The 26,898-nt window shown below is 36.8% G+C and overlaps 1 protein-coding gene across 2 annotated transcripts in view; it reads left to right on the forward strand.

Moving 5' to 3' along the window:
- Positions 1–26,898, forward strand: part of LOC133242304 (P2R1A-PPP2R2A-interacting phosphatase regulator 1-like) — a 67,787-nt gene that overhangs the window by 28,151 nt on the left and 12,738 nt on the right. Inside the window, exons 4-6 of one of the 2 annotated variants that reach the window (XM_061408397.1) lie at positions 10,041–10,133; positions 11,281–11,342; positions 13,044–13,141. In XM_061408397.1, coding sequence (XP_061264381.1) covers positions 10,041–10,133; positions 11,281–11,310 — 123 coding nt within the window. In that variant the 3' untranslated portion in view covers positions 11,311–11,342; positions 13,044–13,141. The remainder of the gene's footprint in view (positions 1–10,040; positions 10,134–11,280; positions 11,343–13,043; positions 13,142–26,898) is intronic. The other variant, XM_061408398.1, reaches the window with a different exon arrangement.

Consider the following 26,898-nt stretch of genomic DNA (forward strand, 5'->3'; position numbering starts at 1 on the left):
TCTAGCATATCTAGCATTTCAAGAGCCAATCAGGCTACAGATGGAATGGATAAATGAATTCTAAACATAATTCTCAAGCCTTATTTTCACACAGCTTTACATCTCTCTGTTCTTTCATCTCCCTCTTGTATGGTTCTTCATAAGCTTTGAGAAAAGACCAAAAAGGAGAAAATAGTCCTTCAAAAGACAAAGGGCCAAGACCAGCCATCTCCAAACTTTTTGGCACCAAGGACAAATTTCGTGGAATACAGTTTTTCCATGGACATGGGTGGGGGTGATGGAGTGGGGTGTGAACGGTTCAGGCTGTAATGCAAGAGATGTGGCGTAGAATATGAAGCTTCACTCACATACCTCCTGCTGTGCAGCCCACTTCCTAAAAGGCTACAGACCACTATAGGTTGGGGACCCCTGGCCTAGACAAGTATCCGACCAAGCAAGAGTAAAATGTGCTGAATTCCTTGAACGTGATTGCCCTTCAGTTCAGTTCATTTCAGTTCAGTCGTTCAGTCATGTCTGACTCTTTGGGACCCCATGAATCACAGCACGCCAGGCCTCCCTGTCCATCACCAACTCCCAGAGTTCACTCAAACTCATGTCCATCGAGTCGGTGATACCATCCAGCCATCTCATCCACTGTGGTCCCCTTCTCGTCCTGCCCCCAATCCCTCCCAGCATCAGGGTCTTTTCCAATGAGTCAACTCTTCGCATGAGGTGGCCAAAGTATTGGAGTTTCAGCTTTAACATCGGTCCTTCCAATGAACACCCAGGACTGATCTCCTTTAGGATGGACTGGTTGGATCTTCTTGCAGTCCAAGGGACTCTCAAGAGTCTTCTCCAACACCACAGTTCAAAAGCATCAATTCTTCGGTGCTCAGCTTTCTTCACAGTCCAAATCTCACATCCATACGTGACTACTGGAAAAACAATAGCCTTGACTAGACGGACCTTTGTTGGCAAAGTAATATCTCTGCTTTTCAATATGCTATCTAGGTTGGTCATAACTTTCCTTCCAAGGAGTAAGCATCTTTTAATTTCATGGCTGCAATCACCATCTGCAGTGATTTTGGAGCCCAAAAAAATACAGTCTGACACTGTTTCCACTGTTTCCGCATCTATCTGCCATGAAGTGATGGGACCAGATGCCATGATCTTAGTTTTCTGAATGTTGAGCTTTAAGCCAACTTTTTCACTCTCCTCTTTCACTTTCATCAAGAGGCTTTTTAGTTCCTCTTCACTTTCTGCCATAAGGGTGGTGTCATCTGCATAGCTGAGGTTATTGATCTTTCTCCCAGCAATCTTGATTCCAGCTTGTGCTTCTTCCAGCCCAGTGTTTCTCATGATGTACTCTGCATATAAGTTAAATAAGCAGGGTGACAATATGCAGCCTTGATGTATTCCTTTTCCTATTTGGAATCAGTCTGTTTTTCCATGTCCAGTTCTAACTGTTGCTTCCTGACCTGCATATAGGTTTCTCAAGAGGCAGGTCAGGTGGTCTGGTATTCCCATATCTTTCAGAATTTTCCATAGTTTATTGTGATCCACACATTCAAAGGCTTTAGCATAGTCAATAAAACAGAAATAGATGTTTTTCTAGAACTCTCTTGCTTTTGAGATGATCCAGCGGATGTTGGCAATTTGATCTCTGGTTCTTCTGCCTTTTCTAAAACCAGCTTGAACATCTGGAAGTTCATGGTTCACGTACTGTTGAAGCCTGGCTTGCAGAATTTTGAGCATCACTTTACTAGCATGTGAGATGAGTGCAATTGTGCGGTAGTTTGAGCATTCTTTGACATTGCCTTTCTTTGGGATTGGAATGAAAACTGCCCTTTTCCAGTCCTGTGGCCACTGCTGAGTTTTCCAAATTTGCTGGCATATTGAGTGCAGCACTTTCACAGCATCATCTTTCAGGATTTGAAATAGCTCAACTGGAATTCCATCATGTCCACTAGCTTTGTTCGTAGTGATGCTTTCTAAGGCCCACTTGACTTCCCATTCCAGGATGTCTGGCTCTAGGTGAGTGATTGCCCTTAGTCATTCTTTATTATGAAAGTTCAGTTTCCCCAGCTAAATTTCAAGATGTTTGGAGTTATTTTGTTTGTTTCTTTAGTATGCTTATTAAATTGTTGTTGTTGTTGTTTAGTTGCTAAGTCATGTCTGACTCTTGGGCTTCCCTGGTGGCTCAGCAGGTAAAGAATCGCCTGCAAAGCAGGAGACACAGCAGATGTGGGTTCAATCCCTGGGTTGGGAAGATCCCCTGGAGGAGGGCATGGAAACTCATTCCAGTATTCTTGCCTGGAGAATCTCATGGACAGAGGAGCCTGGCAGGCTTTAAGAATACTGGAGTGGATTGCCATTTACTTCTCCAGGGGATCTTCCCAACTCAGGGATCAAACCCGTGTCTCCTGCATTGCAGGCAGATTCTTCACCACTGAGCCACTAGGGAAGCTCATGCTTATTACATTAGCTACTGATTTAATGACCATTTCAGGTTTTTTTGGGGTAATGCCTATTACTGCTGCTGTTGCTGCTGCTAAGTCGCTTCAGTTGTGTCTGACTCTGTGCGACCCCATACATGGCAGCCCACCAGGCTCCCCTGTCCCTGGGATTCTCCAGGCAAGAACACTGGAGTGGGTTGCCATTTCCTTCTTCAATGCATGAAACTGAAAAGTGAAAGTGAAGTCGCTCAGTCGTGTCCGACTCTTAGTGACCCCATGGACTGCAGCCTACCAGAGTCTTCCATCCATGGGATTTTCCAGGCAAGAGTACTGGAGTGGGGTGCCATTGCCTTCTCTGATGCCTATCACTAAGTTTTGATAATAAGCTAAAACTGGCAAGGAAAAATGAAGTGATTTTAAGATCTTTGAGCCTTGAGAAGGGAAAGCTAGAGATAAACTGTTCTATTGATGTTCTTCTGCCCTGTATTTATGTTAATGGTTATTTTGTTCTGTTATGATATATAGAGATTTTCAATTAGTATAATTTTCAGACAAGATTCAATTGTCTGAATCTTTAAATTTAATTAGTGCTATTGATAGCATGCATCAGGCACTCAAGAAATACTTTAGGCCATTCAACATTGACTTAATGTTTAGAAATAATCAGAAACATTAAAGAAAACTTGACTTTTATCTTCTAAATTCGTTTGTGCCATCTTCTCCCAGTCATGCTTCTGTCAGTCACCTCCATCAAATCAAACAGGTAGGAAGTTTTGAAAAACGGACAGCTGTTCATTAAAAAAAAGTAAATTTTGTTTTTCTTTTCAAAATACCTATGGTCAAATAAATCTAAGTGAGGTCACAAGTGATTAAATTTTTAATTCCACGAATGGTTTCTTTATTTTTTTTTCCCCACAAATGGTTTCTTTAAAAAAAAAAAAAAATCCAAAACAACTAAGGAGACCTCTATTTATTTGGGTTACTAACTATTTTAATAAATTTATAGTTTCCTGAAATACTGCATACTCTTTTACCTTGAATCTAGCTTCTTCAAGGGATCTCAAAGATGATGAATGCTATATATGGAAATTAATTTTCAAGTTCATAATAGTCATAGTTTATCATAGTTTTCTTAATCCCAGATGCAGAAATTTTTTGACACATTTAATGATCTTTATGCTATCATTTTGTGTTCACTTCTCAGTGATCTGAGTTCAGGGACACATTCTATCTGTCTTATGTTGTATGTGTGTGTGTTTAATAGTAAAAGTATAATACAGAATGAAATCTTTGATTTTTCCAAGGCTTAGCCACAGAATTCAAAAGATTAAATCACCAGGATTTTTTTTTTCACCCAACTACAAGCAAACTTTTGTTCAAGTGGGGGAGCTTAACTGTTATTAAGCACTTATTATTCACTTAGCTCTATAATAGGTCCCATCTGTGGGCTCATTTCATCCTACAAGAAATTTACAAGGTCAGAAACCAAAGATGTTCAGCATTAACAAATATCAAGCCAAGACTTAGCCCAAAATTACTGAATTCTTTTACAGCTACTCTCACCAAGTTCCAGTGGCACAAAACCCAGACTGTCCTGTAACCCTAGGTTTTATTTCTCCAGCTCCTGCTTCCTCTCCCTCTCTCTCCCGCACCATGGCTTCCCTAGGCCCCACTTATCATCCACTTGCAAGAAAGTATGGTTTAAAGGATTCTTTTACTTTTTAATCGGAGAAGGCAATGGCACCCCACTCCAGTACTCTTGTCTAGAAAATCCCATGGACGGAGGAGCCTGGAAGACTGCAGTCCATGGGGTTGCTGAGGGTCGGACATGACTGAGTGACTTCACTTTCACTTTTCACTTTCATGCATTGGAGAAGGAAATGGCAACCCACTCCAGTGTTCTTGCCTGGAGAATCCCAGGGACGGGGGGCCTGGTGGGCTGCCGTGTATGGGGTCGCACAGAGTCGGACACGACTGAAGTGACTTAGCAGTTACTTTTTAATGAATAAGATATTCTTTTGCTGTTTGTCTTTGTGAGTATGTAGCCATTTAAGACATTCTTAATGAAAGAACCTAAAGCTAGTAGTTAAAGTGACCTCTGGTTTATTTGTGCAGTTTTCTTTTCTTCCCCTAAATTAGACCAGATATTTAAAAATTGATTATATATTTCTATCTGATTATGAAGTTTGAAAATCAGGACTAATTCAACTGGTTATTAATATAAACTGTAAAGCAACTTACTTCTATAGTGGCAGATTATATATTATAAACATTTAAAATGAAACACAAGTGGTGATCATTTTTGTAATATATGGAAATATTGAATTGCTGTGTTGTACACCTGGAACTAACATAGCATTGTAGGTCAATTATACTTCAGTAAAAAATAAATTAAAACTTTTAAAATTTAAATAAAATTGTAACACAAAAATTAAAACTAAAATAAAATGAAGCACAAGTAGATAATGAATGAAATGGGAAAACAGAAACAACATTAACTTTCAATCTGGGTGCTGACTGACTGGAAAATTAAGGGTTATTTTCAGCAGTTTAATGGTCTGATAAATATCTTAAGTTACATATTTCTTTACATGTCTTCTTTAACCATGACTTCTTTTTAGCTATTAAACTTAACCTTTTAGGTACAAAACAGAAATGTGTGTTTCTTGCCTCATTACATTTTGAACTTTCACTATGACATTAACAAAGGCAATTATTTAATTTCATTTCGTTTTTTAGTAAAATGGGGGAACTAATAGTAGCTACGTTATAGGATTATTGTGAGGATGAAAAGATTTAATATATGTGTGGTGCCTGGCACACTACATTAAAAGTTGTTTAATGGAAATTTTAAAACACACAAAAAAGAACCTCCATGTATTCAGTATCCAGCTTTAACTATTGATTACATTTTGTACATCATTTTTCAACTATCCCCTTTTATTTTGGGGGTAGGAGGGTGCTTTAAAGTATATCTCTGATATCTTTTTAACCTTAAATACTCTGTATGAATCTGAGGATGTTTTATTTCACATAAACACAATGCCATCGTCACATCTAATGGAGTTATTCTTTAATTTTATTGAATAACAAGTCCATGTTAAATTTTCCTGATTCTCCAAAAAATGCCCTTTTCAGTGATTCAAACATGTTCCAGCCATGATCTTTTAGGTTACTTTTATTTAAAACAGCCTTCCTCTCCTGATTTTGTTCCATGCCACTTACTTACTGAAGAAACAGGCCATTTGTCTTATGAAAAGCCCCACATTTTGATTCTGCTTCCAGGTGCCAGTGTTTGATATACTCTTTTATTCCTTGTATTTCCTACAAACTGATTGGACTATACTTGCATTTATTTTAAAATAAGCACACAGTCCCAAGTTAATATTAGGTTCTGGGTCAACATTTAAGTAAGGGTATGGTTTAAGTTACCCTTTTTCTACTAGGCAGTTAATGGGCAATTTCTCCTTGACTCTAGTTGTTAGTTGTTTTCTAGGCATTAGAGAGCTTGAGAACATCAAGTGAGAAGTTAATTTTCTTTTTTTTTCAGCTCTGAGATATAATTAACATATAACATTGTGTAAGCATAAGGTCTATAATAATTTGATATATATATATATATATATTGCGAACCTGTCAGTCCTAAAGGAAACCAACCCTGAATATTCATTGGAAGGACAATGCTGAAGCTGAAGCTCTGGTACTTTGGCCACCTGATGTGAAGAGCTGACTCATTGCAAAAGACCCTGATGCTGAGAAAGATGGAAGGCAAAAGGAGAAGGGGATGGCAGAGGGATGAGATGGTTAGATAGCATCACTGACTCAATGGACATGAATTTAAGCAAATTCCAGGAGATAATAGAGGACAGACAAGCCTGGTATGCTGTAGCCCATGGGGTCACAGAGGTGGACGTGACTTAGAGACTGAATAACAACAAAGCAATGACATTAGATTTCTGTGATTTGGTTTTGAGTTTTCCTTGGAACCTGCAAAGTACCTACTGTCTCTTACTTCTCTAAGGGAATAGCTTAACTTGTTTTAAAGAAACTTAATTTGATCTTAGTTTGCAAATTGTTTTATTCTTTCAACAAGAATTCATTGAGGAATGTGCCACTGGGCAACTAAAATCTCTCAGGCATACTCTCCTTCAGAGAGCAAAAGTGGGTGACTTACTATTTTCTTTTTAGATACTAAGGGACTGAAAACCAACTTCAGTGCTCAAGTGCAGCAAATCTCCTTAACCTAGGTTTCTACCATACAGTACTCTTTGCCCTTGACAGTTACATAGCTTTTGACCTTTTATCCTTATTTTAACAATCTTATTTTATTATAAACTATCTCATATCCATTTGAGAAATTGGCAAGATATAAATAATAGAAGTGTCCACCCACTTTTACTAACGATCCTAAAATAGTTGATGTTGGGGAATGCTCCAACTTTCAATGGGAAAAACAATATGCAAAATTCTGTCCTACTTCTGGGAAAACTTACTCTTTACTTGTGAATTGAGTGAATTACAAAATACTTTGAGCTTCTCACTATACAAAAGCATCTAAATAAATGTTAAATGGAAGAACTATACTAACAATTACATTTTGTTGAAATGTGATTCCATTATTTTAAAAGACTGATTAACTTCTTAAACTTCCTTTCCCAATTTCCCCCATTTTCCATAATGGCATCAAATAGTCTCCCAGTTTTAAGACTCAGAGCTATAGGTTCATCTTCAGTTCTTCCTTATTTTTCGACTGTATCCTATTAAGCATCTAATCCTATTAATTCTTCCTTGACAATATCTTCTCTGTTCCCATTACTACTTTCTTCTGTCCCTTGGGTCTAGATTACAGTAATAATATTCTAATTATATTCTAATAGATTTCCTACCTCTGCTAGTTTAGTCTGACTTCCACAATCAACACCAAAGTAGCTTTTTAAAAAATCAACATTATTTCACCTTTTTCTCTCCTGTGTAAAAAGTTAGAATGCTTCCCATTACCTTTTGAGTACTAATAAGAAGAGATAGGCTGTATTGAGCACTTACTATGTGCCAGACCTTTTAACAGGAACTGTATAACCACCTCATTATCCTTATTATTAGCATTATCATCTTCATAGGATCAAGAAACTGAGGCTCAGGTTAAGCTGTTTGCCTAAGGTCACACAGGTAGTAAGTTATAGAGCTGGGATTTGGCTCAATTCTGTTTGGCTCCAGAATCTGAGGTCCTAACAACTATGCTATTCTGCCCAAACTCATTAAATTCAAAATCTTCAATTATTTAAGATTCTATAAATCTGATGCTCTCTTACCACTCCAGGTTTCTTTCTTGTTTATAGTGCAAATTCTTATCCAGCCAAGCTAGTCTCACTATTCTCCAATCTGCATATTCTTTCTCTCCTCTAAACCTTTGTTCATATGATTCCTTCTGCTTTTTGGTATCATATCCAAAAAATCATTGCCAAATGGCACAAAGATTTTGCCCTATTTTTTCTCATTTGTTACCTATGCTTTTGGTGTCGTATCCAAAAAATCATTGCCAATGACTAAGTCCAATGACACTAAGTCCAATGACACTAAGCTTTTGCCCTATGTTTTCTTCAAAGAGTTTTATAGTTTTATGTTTAGGTCTTTGGTCCATTTTGAGTTAATTTTTGTATATAGTGTAAGAAAGAGTTCAACTTCATTCTTTTGTATATGGATGTTCAGTTTTCCAAGCACTATTTACTGAAAAGATCATTCTTTCCCCCTTTGAATGGTGTTGACATCCTTTTGAAAATCAATTGACCATATATCCAAGGATTTTTTTAGGCTCTCTCTATTCTATTTCATTGGTCTGTATGCCTCTCCTCATGCCAGAACCACACTGTTTTAATTACTGTAGCTTTGTGTAGTGACTTTTGAAATCAGGTAATGTGAGTCCTCCAAAGTTTATTCTTCTTTCTCAAGATCATTTTTATATTTCTTCAAAAAATGTCATTGAGGTTTTGATAGGCATTACCTTGCATCTGTAGATCACTTTGGGTAGTATTGCCTTTTTAACAGTATTGTCTTTTAATCCACAAACACAGGATGTCTTTCCATATGTGGGTTATTTTTAAAGTAACTATTTATGTGAAAAACACACACTATAAAAAGGTCAAACAATATGGTAAAGTACAGAGAAAGACATTAAAAGACACTTGCTTCTTGGAAGAAAAGTTATGACCAACGTAGACAGTGTATTAAAAAATAGAGACATTACTTTACCGACAAAGGCCCATATAGTCAAAGCTATGGTTTTTCTGGTAGTCATGTATGGATGTGAGAGTTGAACCATAAAAAAGACTGAATGCCAAAGAATTGATGCTTTTGAGCTGTGGTGTTGGAGAAGATTCTTGAAAGTCCCTTGGACTGCAAGGAGATCAAACCAGTCAATCCTAAAGGAAATCAGTCCTGAATATTCATTAAAAGGACTGATGCTGAAGCTGAAGCTCCAGTACTTTGGCCACCTGATGCAAAGAGCTGACTCACTAGAAAAGACCCTGATGCTGGGGAAGATTGAAGGCAAGAGGAGAAGGGGACAATAGAGGATGAGATGGTTGGATGGCATCACTGATTCAATGGACATGGGTTTGAGCAAGCTCCGGGATTTGGTGAAGGTCAGGGAAGCCTGGCGTGCTTCAGTCCATGGGGTCGCAAAGAGTCAGACATGACTGAGTGACTGAACAACAACAACAACAGAGAAAGACAAAACAAATTGCTACGAACCTCACTACACATTGATAAGGGCTGCTAACTTTTGGAAGAAGGCAATGGCAACCCACTCCAGTACTCTTGCCTGGAAAATTCTATGGACAAAAGAGCCTGGTGGGCTCCATAGGGTCACAGAGACACGATTGAAGCAACTTATCACAGCATAGCACCTGAAGAATGAATAGATAACCTCTGGAGGCTGTCATTTTTCATGTTTTGTTACTAAAACAATTTTTAGAGGCTGTTAGAGTCCTTTAACTAACTCAGTTCTAATTACTTTAAGTGTTGGTATGAGTGAGTGAGTAAATCTCCAAGTGTGTTAGGAGGAAGAAAGAAACATGTAATATAACTTTACTTGTATCTTGGAAAAGAAAAGGGCATATTTTAAAGTCCTGAATTGTGCAGTCCTGATTTTGTCCATGTAAAAAAAATCTATAAACATTTTTATAGCTGTTTATTTTTGCTGTCCCATTTGTATCTTAGTTTTAACCAAATCTTCTTTGATCCTTTCCTGGACAAGTACTGTAGTTTTTGATAATAAAGCACGGGTCAAATCCAAAGAGAAAGATTGAAATTTAGGATTTGTGTATATATTAAGTATTGCTCAATGTTGAGTACCCACATTCTAGGTCTTTTTGGAAGTGTGAGGGAAACCCCTCATCAGGTATGTAGCTCTCTTTCCCCAAAGGCAAGAGTTTCCTTTGCTTATTGAAGTGAATCTTGGGTTTCCTGCTTGCTTTAAGATGATGAGAGCTCCACGGTACAACCACTAATGCAGTAAGGATTCCCTTCCCCATGCCATATCTGTCACCCTCAGTATTTGATAAGTAAGCAATAGGTGCTACCGTTGTTCACTGCTTTCTGCTTATACAGAAGAACAACGAGGTACAGAAACCATCCTCTGCAAACTGCACTGATTTAATTCCAGCATCTGCAGCAGTTTCCCTCACCGAGGTGACTGGCAAGGTAAGAAAGGAGTGTCTAAAAGTCTGTGTCCCTTGAAATATTTGTAAGACTTAAATGTTTCACTTTTGAGGGATATATTTTGCTATAGTATGTCTGATTCTAAATGATAGTTCTCCCTTCCTTTTCGTTTCTTAAACTATTATCTACGTATTACAAAAGTCACCAACTTTTAGGTACTTGATTTGATTAATTTTGGTAATTGTGTACAATCTTGTAACTGTAACCATAATCAAGATATAGAACAATTTTCACACTCTAAACAGTTTCCTCATGATCTTTTGCACTTGATCTCCTTCCCCACTACCTCCACCCACTCTGGGAAACCACTGATCTGCTTTCTGAGAAAAGTGGTGGTTTTAAAACCTCTGTTCCAATTCGGTGTTAGCAATGTTTTTCTCCATCACTACAAACTTGTGTGAGATGCACTGGCTTGCCTCCAAGTCCTATTCCTAGTCCTATGCAATGATTTACAATGTAAGTTTCTATTGTATGAAAATACTAAATTGCTTATAAAACAAGAATTTGGGAAAACTTAAAAGAAATTACACCGAGTTCAATCCCTGGCTGGGAAACTAAGATCCTGAAACCCACAAGGTACAGCACCCCCCCAAAAAATATATATAGATCCAGTTTCCATGACAACCGAAAAAGTAATGTCAATGCCATTGTTTTGTTTTATCATTTTGTGTTATTGAAATGAATCAAGTGACTAAGAACATGTGAGAACATGTGAACATATGAAGAATCAGTAATTCATTAAGACTGTCTGACATAGTTTTCCTCTGACTCAGCTTGTTCATAAGGATCAGAGTTAACTCTTAAATGAACTTTTAACAACCATACCCTCTTATTCATCCATGATTTTCACCTGGACTCAAGGCAGGTCAGAGCCAGGACTGTGTGTCCTTCTAGCTTTTCCCCCCACAACTTGGGAAAATCCTGAATCCTTATAAATTACAAGTCAGTTTGCTGTCCTGAGGCTTTCCTGTTTTTACCTACATTTAGAGACAAACAATGAAATCATGTATTGTGGGATACTATATAAAGTTCTCTTTTAGTGTATATCTTTAGATCTGTTATAATGAAATAGTCACAGCTGATCTTATTCAAATGTTTTCTTATAATGATTATGATAATTTTATTTTAGAAGAAGTCAAAGTGCCGCCAGTACTATTAGATCAAGTGTCCTTGGCCCATTAAAAGGAAAAGGTACTTTTATCTACCAACAGAAATAACTTATTATTTTTACAAGATATCATATAAAATCAAGTATTATACATAAATTCATTTAAAAGGATTTAGTTATTTAAAATATATTTGATAAATTACTAGAGGCCATTTGTCTTACTTAAATGAAACTATATGTAAAGACATTTTGAGAGCTATCAAGTGCCATATAAATGTGAATTGAAAACCTCAGTTCCAGTTTAGTCAACTAGTTGCCTTAAATACCTTCTGAAACAAGAAGGGGAATGAATAAACAAACTGAGTCAGTTATCAAGTATTCTGCTGAATCTCAACCCCTGCGCTGCCCTGCCACCACACATACACATTAATATCGTATGAATAAGTTGACACAAATTAGATCCACTTACAACACTAAAAAATATATACTAATGTGTATGTCATTTGATGATTAACTTGTTTATGTGGGCTATTTTTGGTTAAATATATGGAAAATGACCCACCTACTCAGTAATAAAAGGATAGGGAAAGAACAGCAGTTTTGTGTTTTTTTTTTAAACTCCTGCAGTCCTGGATCCCATTTCTCATCCCTGACTCACTAAGCTATTTATTTCCTTTTTTTTTCTTGATATAACTACTGAATTATAGGCTTAGTACAAAGTTTAACTATAATAGGGAGGGGAAATGGATAAATGGGAAAGTAGAGTAAACTTAAAAATGTAAATTTGTGAAAAATCTATTAACATGGGAAAGAAGAAGGAGAAAGAGGAGGAAATGGAAGGGGAGAGGTAAAGGAAGAAGGAGGAACGTAAAACTAGAGAAAAGGAAACTTAAATGGATTTCAGTGTTCCATGCATTTGGCATAAATTAGTGGCAGTCTTCCTAACAACATAACAAACTCAGCGTGTTCTCATTATGTTCTAAGACTTAGAAGAGAATGGCTTCCCTAGTGGCTCAGCAGTAAAGAATCCACTGGCCAATACAGGAGACATGTGTTCGATCTCTGGGTCAGGAATTTCCCCTGGAGAAGGACGTGGCAACCCACTCCAATATTCTTGCCTGGGAAATCCCATGGACAGAGGAGCCTGGCGGGCTACAGTCCATGCGGTCACGAAAAGGTCAGACACAACTTAGTGACTAAACACACACAATAAGTTATAAACTTGATCATCAGTTTTACTCACATTCAGACCTGGTTATCATGTTAATGTGTAACACTTTCTTCAAAGTCAAGGTTTTGACAATGCAGTTTTCTGTGATTAAATGCTTTCCATAGTATTGAAAAAATATATTTGTTCATTGTATGCTACAAAAAAATCCATCTACTTAGTTCATTGTGTATGTTTAGCAAAATAAGGATAGCAATAACTTGAAGTTTTAAAATAAGGAATGAGGTTAAATTATGATATGTCCTTAATACATAGCTTTATAAACACATGTAGAATTTAGTTAATAATGAGAAAAATTATAATCATAAAAAAGTAGATTACATATCACATTATTTAAAGTGCAAATCCAATTTTGTTTAAAAAAAGCAATCACGTATACACACATATTCAGGAACTACTGAAAACAGTGATCTCTGGATAATTGCAATGTAAAAATTTTTCCTTTTGTTTTTCTTTTATAAATTAATTGCAATGAAAAGTTTTACTTTTGCAGTTGAAAGCATAATAAACACATTAGATAAAATATATCTACCTTGATGTGCATTCTTAGTCATAGGTGAAATGACATCTCAACACCATCCAGAGAGAATTTTCCAAGACACAACCAACATGCTTTCTTCTGATACTAATCCCAGTGTTTGATAGGAATGTTTGGTAAGTATTAACATGAGACTTTGAGCATTCATTGGCCACTTTTGGTTTTTCAGTCTACTTTGGCTATTGTACATATTCAAAAGTGTGGTATATTATGAAATATTTTTAGTAAGTTTTATAAAATGACTATCCCAAATGGATACTGTTAACTTTAGTTCTTCTACCCAACACTTAATATATGGTAGACACATTTTTAGAAGTGGGCTTTTGGCGTTAGATTAAGAGGTATTAGAGAAATATTAATACATAAAAATGCAAGCTTGGGAAAGAGTCATCTGCCCATCTTTTCTACCTTGGATTTTTGTGTACTTTTTTAGGCTGAGCATATGATTTAAAAGTGTGCCAAGAAAGCAACTTTTAATAATCAAAATGGAAAATACAGAGAAGGAATTTTTATTATCATTACTGTTGGTTTTGTTTCACTCCTCTTATGAAACTGCTCCTGTAACCAGTGCCAATCCCTTGTTCATTTTGCATTCATTTGTACACAAAGCGCAGAGATCTCTTGAATTCTGTTATCAATGAGTGGCATTTTCTTTTCCTAATCTATCCTCAGATGTTCTTGATAGAAACAACAGTAGTGCAGGATCATCTCAATTCACCAGCGAAAATCAGCACTGTCACAAACTCTCCTGTGTTGCCTTCTGATTCTAGTTCTCCATTTATTGTAATTGATGAACTTTCAACTAAATGATTCACTCATCCCAAGACTTTCTCCCCAATGGAGAAACACACATGCACTCACTTGCTTGATCTCTCTCTCACACTCATACACATGTTGGATCAGTAACAGAATTGTCTGTGATATAACTGACTATTTCTTTTTTATCTTTTTTTCTCAATTTCCTAAAATTCTGTTTACAGAACTTGCATGTCTAATTCCTGTGTATGCTCTTAAAAGCAACATAGTGATTCATGTTGATGTATGGCAAAACCAATACAATATTGTAAAGTAATTAGCTTCTGATTAAAATAAATTTAATTAAAAAAAAGGCAACATAGTAATACTTTCAAAGATATTTTCCAAACAAGATGTATCTTGAAGATACAATCATACATCTTCAGGTTGCTAATATATAGAAACATCCTGCGCCTTGACTTTAAAAAAAAAAAAAAATTGAGAGCTCTATTTATGTGAATAAAAAATAAATAAAATTTACATTCTAATGAAATATAATTGTTCCATTAATCAACAGGTAAAATGATTTTGAAAATTATGTGCTGAATATTTATGCTAGTTTTTTTTAATATTTTCAGTAATTGCTAGTTTCCATTCTGTAAAGAAAAATCATCTATCAAAAGCAGTTTTAAAAACTAAGCTAGTTATACTGTACTGATCCAAGGATTGCCAATTTTTCACATGAATCCTTGGATGTTTAATTTGTTGCGAAGAAATATGTAGGGGAGGCAAGATGAATGGAAGCTAATTGACTAGCAAGAAAATTATATGTAATTGGGGCCTCACTCAATTTGTACTTAACCTGATTATCCCTGATCAATTTTGTATTCTAATTAAGTGTGAAAAAAGACAATGTGGATAAATTGTGGTCTTTTGCATTCTATGAATTACCTTGTATTCATCATCATGACTACTGATTTGATTAAATTGAGTAAATTGTCTAACGGGCTTAATATGTTAGGGCTTTTCTGCAAGAATCATGTGCTTCCAGTTATTCCCAAAGGGTTATAAAGATTTGTTTAAAACCCAATTTTCTCTTCAAAAGTCTTAAGGATCTTTTAAATAAGAAAAATCATCTGTTAAAAATTTTAAATCTAAAGTAAGTGCTCTAAGTAATTAGGGCTAGTATTAGCATTTTGAAAAATAGAAATGTGTTATATCTTCATGAAATGAAGTTGAGAATTGGTTTAAATTTCCTCAGCTAATGAAGGTAGAAATGGCTATCTAAAATATTTATTAAATGTTTTTCTTTGTCATTAGAAATAATCAGAATGATTGAAATCTGATGTACGCGTATCCCACGTGGGAAAAAGATAGGCATCAAGAACCTTTTGTCAATGGCCCTGATGGAATTGATTAGAATGGATATATATTGTGTCTGTGTTGGGGGAAGGGCAGATTCTATTCACCTATGGATAGATGAAACTGAATATTTCTGAGATGACTGGGATCATCCTGAAGCTGGGATAGGATTCTACAAATCGACTAAGGACACGTGAACTATGAATATTGCCTTTGTTATTTACCTTCTTGCCAGACATTAGTTGATGAGCTGTGAACATATAAGGGGGCTCTCACAGAATGAGGTATGATTCCAGTGATGTTACTTGCTGAAATTATATATTGACCAAAAAAAGGTCCCCATGCATTATTTGACACTTCAGCCAAAAAAAAAAAAAAAAAAAGAGTTTTTCAGAATGATCAAAGACTAAGGATAGAGAAAGTAAGCAATGGGGGTGAGACTGTAACACACTGTGTGAGGAACTTTCACCCAGAAATCTTGGTGATCTTGACTATCTCATCCTAATACACTTTTTTTCAACTCAGACAATTTCTTTCACTCTATTTTCTTAGTTTTTATTGTTTTAGTTGAATCCTAGGGTGCCACAACTCACTATAATATGCTCAGAATTGAGGACCTTGTGGTTGGTTTTCCATTCTATTACCTTTGAACTTGTATATTGGGAGGCTCCATTTCTTAAATGATTTTCCATTTATTAATTTTCAGATCAAAGCAATTCTAAGTTTTACATGAGATATTTTGTAGTTAAGTTTTAAAAATTATAATAAGACTATGTTTTGTAATTCTAAACATGCCGAGGAACTGCCATACCAATTTTCCACAGAGAAGGACATGTACTGGTTTCTTAGGGCTATAATAACACAGTACCACAAACTGGGTAGCCCAAAATAATAGAAATGGATTATATCTGTAGGGACCCTATTTTCAAATAAGGTCACATTAAGAGGCGCAGGGAGTTAGGGAGTTAGAACTTCACCATTATCTTTCTGTGGACATGATTCAACCCACAACAGGATGGTTTTGGAATTTTTTATTGTTCCAATTTTTTAAATTAGTTTTTTAAATCACCTATCTTATAACTCATCTTTAAAAGTGTAAGAACAAGAGGTGATCATATTGTACATGTGTTTGTATGTCTTCCTATACATTTTTATATATATATATAATTATAAATATATATTTATATATAAATATATAATTATAAATATATATTTATATAAATATAAATTTATAAATTATAATTGTAATTGTAATATTTAATATAATTTATAAATAATATTTTAATTTTAACATTTAAATAATATATAAATTATAAATAAATATTAATGTATAAATATAATATATTTAAATATATTATAAATATATATTATAAATATAAATATGCTAGTTTTCACATTGTCAGTAAGAGGATAAATAAAAGTAGAAATATGTTTTTCAAATATTTTAAAAGCATCATTTTTAATCCTTAAATGTGTTCATGTTCAATCACATATTCTTATTTTACTTATAATCTTCTAAAAGAGCAGCACTCAAGTTTATCCTAACATGAAAGCTCATTGCAATAATAAGTTAGATTCTCAGATCAGGAAAAAGATATGGTTCTTCAAATTTTTAATGACTAAATAAACTAATCGAGTTTGCAATATCAAGTATATTCAATAAGTATTGAATATTTTCTGTGTACACAAACTATACTTAAAACTGTATATGAAAATGAGTGAGATACCTTTCCTATTGTCAAGCAGGATAAGTGTGAAAATAATGATACAAGGTAGTCTAAGATAGTATGACCATAAATACACATATGAAAAGATCTCTGTACTATAAAAGTAGGAGAGAAAGACAATAGTGAAATCACAGAATCTTAGAACTTAAAGCAGTTTCAGTTCAGTCACTCAGTCATGTCCAACTCTTTGTGACCCCATGAACCGCAGCATGCAAGGCTTTCTTGTCCATCACCAACTCCCAGAGCTTGCTCAAACTCATGTCTATCGAGTCGGTAATGCCATTCAACCATCTCATCCTCTGTCATCCTCTTCTCCTCCCGCCTTCCATCCTTCCCAGCATCAGGGTCTTTTCCAATGAGTCAGCACTTCGCATCAGGTGGCCAAAGTATTAGAGTCTCAGCTTCAGCATCAGTCCTTCCAATGAACATTCAGGACTGATTTCCTTTAGGATGGACTGGTTGGATCTCCTTGCAGTCCAAGGGACTCTCAAGAGTCTTCTCCAACACCACAATTCAAAAGCATCAATTCTTTGGCACTCAGATTTCCTTATAGTCCAACTTTCACATCCATGCATGACTATAGGAAAAACCATAGCTTTAACTAGACGGACCTTTGTCGGCAAAGTAATGTCTCTGCTTTTTAATATGCTACCTAGGTTGGTCATAGCTTTTCTTCCAAGGAGCAAGCATCTTTAAATTTCATGGTTGCAGTCACTATCTGCAGTGATTTTGGAGCCCAAGAAAATAACATCTGTCACTGTTTCCATTGTTTCCCCATCTATTTGCCATGAAATGATGGGACCAGATGCCAGGATCTTCATTTTTTGAATGTTGAATTTTAAGCCAACTTTTTCACTCTCCTCTTTCACCTTCATCAAGAGGCTCTTTCTTTAGTTCATCTTTGCTTTCTACCATAAGTGTGGTGTAATCTACATATCTGAGATGATTGATATTTCTCCCGGCAATCTTGATTCCAGCTTGTGCTTCATCCAGCCTGGCATTTCGCATGATGTTCTCTGCATATACATTAAATAAGCAGGGTGACAATATACAGCCTTGCTGTACTCCTTTCCCAATTTGGAACCAGTCTGTTGTTCCATGTCTGGTTCTAACTATTGCTTCTTGACCTGCATACACGTTTCTCAGGAGGCAGGTAAGGTGGTCTGGTATTCCTATCTCTTGAAGTATTTTCCATAGTTTGTTGTGATCCACACAGTCAAAAGCTTTAGCATAGTCAATAAAGCAGAAGTAGATGTTTTTCTGGAATTCTTTTGTTTTTCTCTATTATCCAACGGATGTTGGCAATTCGAATCTCTGGTTCCTCTGCCTTTTCTAAATCCAGCTTGAACATCTGGAATTTCTTGGTTCACATACTGTTGAAGCTTAGCTTGGAAAATTTTGAGCATTACTTTGCTAGTGTGTGAGATGAGTGCAACTGTGCAGTAGTTTGAATGTTCTTTGGCATTGCCTTTCTTTGGGATTGGAATGAAAACGGACCTTTTCCAGTCCTGTGGCCACTGCTGAGTTTTCCAAATTTGCTGGCATATTGAGTGCAGCACTTTCACAAAATCTTCTTTTAGGATTTGAAATAGCTCAACTGGAATCACATCACATCCACTAACTTTGTCCATAGTGGTGCTTCCTAAGGACTACTTGACCTTGCACTCCAGGATGTCTGCCTCTAGATGAGTGATCACACCCTCGTGGTTGTCTGGGTCACTAAGATCTTTTTTGTATAGTTCTTCTGTGTATTCTTGCCACCTCTTCTTAACATCTGCCTCTGTTAGGTCCATACTGTTTCTGTCCTTTATCGAGCCCATCTTTGCATGAAATGTTCCCTTGGTATCTCTAATTTTCTTGAGATCTCTAGTCTTTCCCATGCTATTCTTTTCCTCTATTTCTTTGCCTTGATCACTGAGGAAGGCTTTCTTATCTCTCCTTGCTATTCTTTGGAAATCTACATTCAAATGGATATATCTTTCCTTTTCTCCTTTGCCGTTTGCTTCTGTTCTTTTCACAGCTATTTTGTAAGGCCTCCTCAGACAACCATTTTGCCTTTTTGTATTTCTTTTTCTTGGGGATGGTTTTGATCACAGCCTCCTGTACAATATTATGAACCTCTGTCCATAGTTCCTCAGGCACTCTGCCTATCAGAACTAATCCCTTGAATCTATTTGTCACTTGCACTGTATAATCGTAAGGGATTTGATTTAGGTCATACCTGAATGGTCTAGTGGTTTAAAGGAGTTTAGAAGTCTTTTAATCTACCTCTCAATGCAGGAATCCTTTTAAGAATTCCAGACAGGTTGTCTTTTAGCTTTAGTTTAAAATCTTGTGATTTCAAAGTGATTGACTGAATCCCTCACAGGCCAGCCAGTTCATTCTATTGATGGACAGTTCTCAGTATTAGAAAGTTCTTACATTAAAAAGGGGTGTGGGGTTTGTATCTCTGTGGCCTGTTTCACTGGCTCTTTAGAATTGAGGCAAATCAAATGAGCTATTAAAAGCACATGAGTTAAGATTCTAATTCTGCATTAATCTTTGTTCCTGCTCTCTGAATTATTAGTACTCCCACTACAGCATATTTAATCTCATCTTCTAAATGAATTTTTGAAATTCACCTGGAAGCAACTGTATATAAATATCCATGATGAAAATGCATGTATGGTACTTTGGATATCTATGGAGAAAACTAATTACAATTTGCCTGAAGTGCTTTTAAATATTTTAAATCTTAGAAAGTTGAGCTTGAAAATCTATCATATACATAGACTTTACTCTCAGATAGTTGAAATTCTACATTTAAAAAAGGCAAGGGAATAATAAGTTATTCTGGTGAAAAGGTAGCTTTCTTTCCCTTAAGTTCCATGATATCTCACAGATTTCTTAAAATGTGCTTCTTAACCTGAGAGTAAATAAGATTAATTTTTACAAATGTCCATAAGGTATAGGTGAAAAGACTCACACATCATATAGAATGTTAGAAACTTGCTCAACTTTCTTAATAGTGGGAGACATAGTCTTTCAGAAGAAATGTGTTAAGTTGATACAGTTATTAACGGAATCCTATGAATTGACCAATAAGCTATAGTATGAAATTGGAGATCTCTGTGGCATCACTGACAAAAGTAAATTGATAACACTGGTTCACATCGACCTTTTAGTTGACTGACCAGTCTCCATTATTAGTGAGCACAGGAGTCAGAAAGCCTGACTTGCAGCTCCAGCTTTATCACTGGCACTGTATGCCTTCGGGGAGGTCACGTCACCTGTCTGTGTTTCATATTTCCAATCTGTAAAACAGAGTTGGATTAGATATTTCTCAGATCCCTTCTGCCTCTTAAAATTTTACTGATTCTGTAAAAACATCTGCCTTCATCTTTGCTAGCATGACAGCAAAAGTCATGATGACATTAAACTCCAAAAGGCTTTAAGAAAATATTTAGGAAATTAGACAGCTTTTTACCTAATATTTTGATTCTTTCTGGCAATAAGAAATTAATTCTGTTTAGCCTCATCAATAGTTTCTTCTCATCTATGAATTATGCATGCTTTATGATGAAATGTGGAAAGCTAATTCCCCCCTGATTTCTTGTTTTGTGTGGAAAAATGATCCTCTCAAGAGTTCCATATTAATAACAAGTTCCACTGACAAAACACTCACCATAAAGTTTTCTTTCTACTATAACTACAGCTTGAGACAAAAAAAAAAGAGATACAGTTTGTATATTTTTTTCAGAGTAGCAAAGGAGACAGGGCCAAAAGCAATATCAACTATAAAAATTCTATCCCAATACACATTTGGAAGTGCTCAACAAGTACTAAAAAGCAGATAACCAGCAAAATAGCCTTTTCTTTTTCCTTGATAATTATTGTATGGCTATAAGAAAAATTTCTCCCTCTATTGTAGTTTAGTTGATTTCTTAGCATGATTCATGTTTGGTAACTCTCCAATGAACACAAATGAAAAAGGACATATTTGAAAGTCGCAAACAGCTGGCTCGTGACTTTGTGCTGAGGAAAGAAATATTTTGAAATCACATTATCCAGGAGAGGAACCTCACTGTACTTTTCATTTCTAGTCCCACTTTTCTGGGAGGAAAGGTTTAGTTTGCTTTCTTTATTTTTTTTAATTTAGTGAAGGAAAATTGATTTACCCTAGGTGTCCATCAATAGTTTGCTTTCTTAACTAGACATATGAAACTCTGCAGTGGTTTACATTGTCATATTCTTCTATAGTATTTTTATAAGTGTGAGTGAGGTCTTTGGAGAGAAAACTGCTAAGGCTAGCATGTTAGGGCTGTCAAGGGACATTCAGCTAAAATTCCCTTAAACTTGATTTAGAATACATCCTCATGCCACACTGATTATCCAAGGTTTTAAAAACTTGTGTAATAAACAAAGCTGTTGAGAGCATGGGGAAAGTGGTATATGAATTCACTGGGGTGGATTCCTAATGTCCTTTCTAGAGGAAGTTTAGTATGTATCAAAAACCTTCAAAATGTGTACATCTTTAAAATTTTTTTATTCATTTGGCTGTGCTGGGTCTTTGTTGCTGCACAGGCTTTTCTCTAGTTGTGGCGAGTGGTGGCTTTTCTCCAGTTGAAGTGCACAGGCTTCTCATTGTGGTGACTTCTCCTGTTGCTGAGCACAGGCTCTAGGGCATTCAGGTTTCAGTAGCTGCAGCTCCTGAGCTCTATAGCACAGGCTCAGTAGTTGTGGTGCACAGATTAGTTGTCCTGTGGCATGTGGGATATTCCAGGACCAGGGATCGAACCTGTATCTCTTGCGTTGGCAAGCAGATTCTTTACCACTGAGCCACCAGGGAAGCCCCAAAATGTGTACATCTTTTGATATAGCAACTCTTCTAGGAATTTTTCTTAGGAGAATATATAGGACAAGTTGAAATAGATGTTGACTGTAAAATTATTTGTCACTTTGGAAAACCTAACATTTTTAACACATTGGGCTGGGACAACTGAATATTCATGTGCAAAACACTGAAATTTGACTCCTACCTTATACCGTATACAAAAATTAACTCAAAATGGATCAATGACCTAAATATTAAGACCTAAAGATCTTTTCAAGAAAATTGGAGATACCAAGGGAACATTTCATGCAAAGATGGGCACAATAAAGGACAGAAATGGTATGGACCTAACAGAAGCAGAAGATGTTAAGAAGAGGTGGCAAGAATACACAGAAGAGCTGTACAAAAAAGGTCTTCATGACCCAGATAACCACGATGATGTGGTCACTGACCTAGAGCCAGACATCCTGGAGTGTGAAATCTGGTGGGCTTTAGGAAGCAATACTATGAACAAAGCTAGTGGAGGTGATGGAACTCCAGCTGAGAAATTTCAAATCCTAAAAGATGATACTGTTAAAGTGTTACACTCAATATGCCAGCAAATTTGGAAAACTCACCAGTGGCCACAGGACTGGAAAATGTCAGTTTTCATTCCAATCCCAAATAAGGGCAATGTCAAAGAATGTTTAAACTACTGTACAATTTCACATGCTAGCAAGGTAATGTTCAAAATCCTTCAAGTTAGGCTTCAACAGTACATAAACTGAGAACTTCCAAATGTAGAAGCTGGATTTAGAAAAGGCAGAGGAACCAGAGATCAAATTGCCAACATCTGTTGTATCATGGAGAAATCAAGGAAATTCCAGAAAAACATCTGTTTCTGCTTTATTGACTATGCTAAAGCCTTTGACTGTGGATGACAACAAACTGCAAAAGTATTAAAGAGATGGGAATACCACACCACCTTACCTGTCTCCTGAGAAACCTATATGCAGGAATAGAAGCAACAGTGAGAAACAGACACAGAACAATGAACTGGTTACAAAATTGGGAAAGGCGTACAGCAAGGCTGTATATTGTCACCCTGCTTATTTAACTTACATGCAGAGTACACCATTTGAAATGCCAGGCTGGATGAAACATAAGCTGGAATCAAGATTGCCAGGAGAAATATCAACAACTTCAGATATGCATATGATACCACTCTAATGGCAGAAAGTAAAGAGAAACTCAGAGCCTCTTAATGAGGGTGAAAGAGGAGAGTGAAAAAGCTGGCTTAAAACTCAACATTCAAAAAATGAAGACCATAGCATCTGGTCCCATCACTCACTTCATGGCAAATAGAAGGGGAAAAAATTGAAACAGTGGCAAATTTTATTTTCTTGGGCTCCAAAGTCACTGTGGATGGCAACTGCAAGCCATGAAATTAAAAGATGCTTGTTCCTTGGAAGAAAATCTATGACAAACCTAGACAACATGTTAGAAAGCAGAGACATCACTTTAGTGACAAAGATCCATACAGTCAAAGCTATGGTTTTTCTAGTAGTCAGGTACATATGTGAGAGTTGGACCATAAAGAAGGCTGAGCACTGAAGAACTGCTGCTTTTGAATTGTGGTGTTGGAGAAGACTCTTGAAAGTCCCTTGGACAGCAAGGAGATCAAACCAGTTGATCCTAAAGGAAATCAACCCTGAGTATTCATTGGAAGGACTGATGCTGAAGCTGACGCTTCAACACTTTGGCCACCTGATGCAAAGAGCAGACTCATTGGAAAAGACCTTGGTTCTGGGAAAGATTGAGGGCAGGAGGAGAAGAGGGCAACAGAGAATGAAATGGTTGGATGGCATTGACTCAATGGACACGAACAGAGAATGAAATGGTTGGATGGCATCATTGACTCAATGGACACGAGTTTGAGCTAACTCCTGGAGATGATGAAGGACAGGGAAGCCTGGCGTGCTGCAGTCCATGGGATCATAAAGAGTCGAACACAACTTAGTGACTGAACAACAAAACCATTTAATTCTTAGAAAAAGAAGAGGGTAAATATTTATGACCCTGGATTTAGCAATGGATTCTTAGATATAGCACCAAAAGAAAAATAAATTGAACTTTATAAAAATTAAGAACTTTTGTGAATCAAAGAACATTATCAAGGCAGTGAAAAGGCAATCTGTAGTGTAAAAAAATTTTGTAAATCATATCTGATAAGGGTTTAATCCTGAATATGTAAGCAATTCTGATAGCTCAACAACAAAAAGCCCAATTAAAATATGGGCAAAGGACTTTATGAATAGACATTTCTCCAAAGAAGATATACAGATGGTCAATAAGCACATGAAAAGATGTTCAACATTATTAGTTATTAGGGAAATGCAAATCAAAACCACAAAGAGATGCCATTTTATACATGCTATTGCTACTGCTGCTAAGTCACGTCAGTCGTGTCTGACTCTGTGCGACCCCATAGACGGCAGCCCACCAGGCTCCCCCGTCCCTGGGATTCTCCAGGCAAGAACACTGGAGCGGGTTGCCATTTCCTTCTCCAATGCACGAAAGTGAAAAGTGAAAGTGAAGTCGCTCAGTCATGTCCGACTCCTAGTGACCCCACGGACTGCAGCCTACCAGGGTCCTCCGTCCATGGGAGTTTCCAGGCAAGAGTACTGGAGTGGGTCACCAGTGCCTTCTCCGTTTCATACATGAGGATGGCTCTAATAAAAAAAGACAGGAAGTAGCAAGTATTGATCAAGATGCAGAGAAATGGAACCCTTGCACCTTTCTCACTGGAATGTAAAATGACACGGCAACTGTGGAAAACTTTATCAGTTCTTCAAAATATTAAACTCATAGTTACCATATGATCCAATTAATTCCACTTCTTGAAAACAAAGCCTTGAACAGGTACTTGTATGCCAGTGTTCCTTGCAGCATTATTCATTCATGATAGCCAAAAGGTTGAAACAACTTGAGTCCATCACCAGATGAATGGATAAAATGTGGTATATCCATACCACGAACTATTATTCAGCCACAAAAAGGAATGAAGTTTTGACACTTGCTACAACATGGGTGAACCTTGGAAACATTATAAGTGAAATAAGCCAGACACAAAAGGATAAATATTGCATGTCACCACTTACTTACACAAATTTGTAGAAACAGAAAATAGTTTACAGGTTACCAGGGGCTGGTGGGAGGGGGAATGAGGATTCTTAATGGGTACAGAATGTCTGTTTGAGATGATGAAAAACCTTTGGAAATATAGAGTGGGAATGTAATTGTGAATATAAGCTTCCCAGGTAGCACTGTTGGTAAAGAATCTGCCTGCCAGTGCAGGAAACACAAGAGATATGGGTTCGATCCCTGGGCTGGGAACATCCCCTGGAGTAGGAAATGGTAACCCACTTCAGTATTCCTGCTGAAAAATTCCATGGACGGAGGAGCCTGGTAGGCTACAGTCCATGGGGTCACAAAGAGTGGGACACGACTGAGTGCACATGCACGCATATGCTGGATTGTATACTTCAATATGGTTAAAACGGAAAGTTTAATGTAAAAAACTAGAAACCTAAAGTCTAACACTAAAGTATCAGTTAATCTAGCACTTATCAGAGTGTTTTATAAAATATAAGTAAGTGTCCTGAAGAATTAAAGAAGGGGGAGGCCATGGACAATCTCTGGTCAAGTAAGTTTGGGGAACTCAGTGAATTCATTTCTTTAACATGTGAAAGCCCAAGAAAGGGAATATGGTATGGGGCATTTTAAACTATTTAACCTAAGTCCTATTTTTTTGAGGGTCATCTTATAGAACTAATGTTATATAGAATGTCCTCTGGGAAACTTTGGGTAAACAAATTACATACAGTATAGTCATTCCATGGAAATCTCTGTACCTGTTAAGAATGATGTACCTGTTAAGAATGTTTATACTGTATTGTAAAGTAAAAAAGTAGTGTTATTAATGGTATCTCATTTATGTTTTTTAAAAGTATATGTATATATTTTATAGGGATCTATAACAGAAAAAATTCTGTAAGGCTATATGCCAAAATGTTTACATTTCTAGGAGGTGGAAGATGCATGATTTTGTTTTCATTTGTGTTTCTCTTTGCTTGTCTGTATTTTCATTTTTTTTCACATAGCAAACCTGTTACTTGTATAATCAAGAAATAATAGAAGATAAATATGTTTTAGAAATTCATATGCAGTTCTGACAAATGTGAGGGAAAGGATAAGAGCATCAGTGCTCCCTTATCACTATTGGATTCTTCACTTGAGTGTGTGCGTGTGAAGTCACTTCAGTCATGTCCAGTCAAGTCTGCGACCCTATGGACTGTAACCTGCCAGGCTCCTCTGTCCATGGGATTCTCCAGGCAAGAATACTGAAGTGGGTTGCTGTGCCCTCCTCCAGGGGATCCTCCAGGGGATCTTCCCAACCCTGGGATCGAACACACATCTCTTACATCTCTGGCATGGGCAGGTGTAAGAGGTGTAAGGTGCTACCACCTGGGAAGCCCCCATGCATTGGCAGGAGGGTTCTTTACCACTAGCACTCCCTGGGACTCTTCACTTACTTCTATTTTAATTTTCACTGAAGGAGAGTCAAAGAGCCTTTCAACTGTTTGAATGTTCTGCTCATTAAAAAATTCCCCCAGATATTGAACTAAATCTATCTTCCATTCTTTGGTCTTAATTTGTCATAGGGAATGCCACAAAAATAGGCAAAGTCTATCTATCACCTCTACCCTAGTGGCTCAGATGGTAAAGAATCAGCCTGCAATGCAGGAGACTCGGGTTTAATCCCTGGATCGGGAAGCTCCCCTGGAGAAGGGCATGGCAACCCACTCCAGTATTCTTGCCTGGAGAATCCCATGGACAGAAGAGCCTGGTGGGCTACAGTTCCACAGGATCACACAGAGTCAGACATGACTGAGCGACTGAGCAGCAGCATCACCTCTCCCATAGGTGTAGACTTTCAGATATTTGGCAACAGCTACCATGTCCAGACAGATCTTTTCTATTCTAGGTTTCCATTCTAGTCTTTTTTCTCTGAGATGGTTTCCAGGCCTTGTTACCATCCTGGCCATTAACCTCCAATTTGTCAATATCCTTCAAGTGTGGCACCCAGAAATGACTACAACAGTCCACTCTTGTTTTTCACATTTCCTTATCAGTTCCTAAAAACTTGTGATATTATTAGGTCCCTCTGATTAAAAAAATAATTTCAGATTATTTC

Source organism: Bos javanicus, chromosome X (assembly GCF_032452875.1).
Source record: "Bos javanicus breed banteng chromosome X, ARS-OSU_banteng_1.0, whole genome shotgun sequence".
Classification (NCBI taxonomy): Eukaryota; Metazoa; Chordata; class Mammalia; order Artiodactyla; family Bovidae; genus Bos; species Bos javanicus.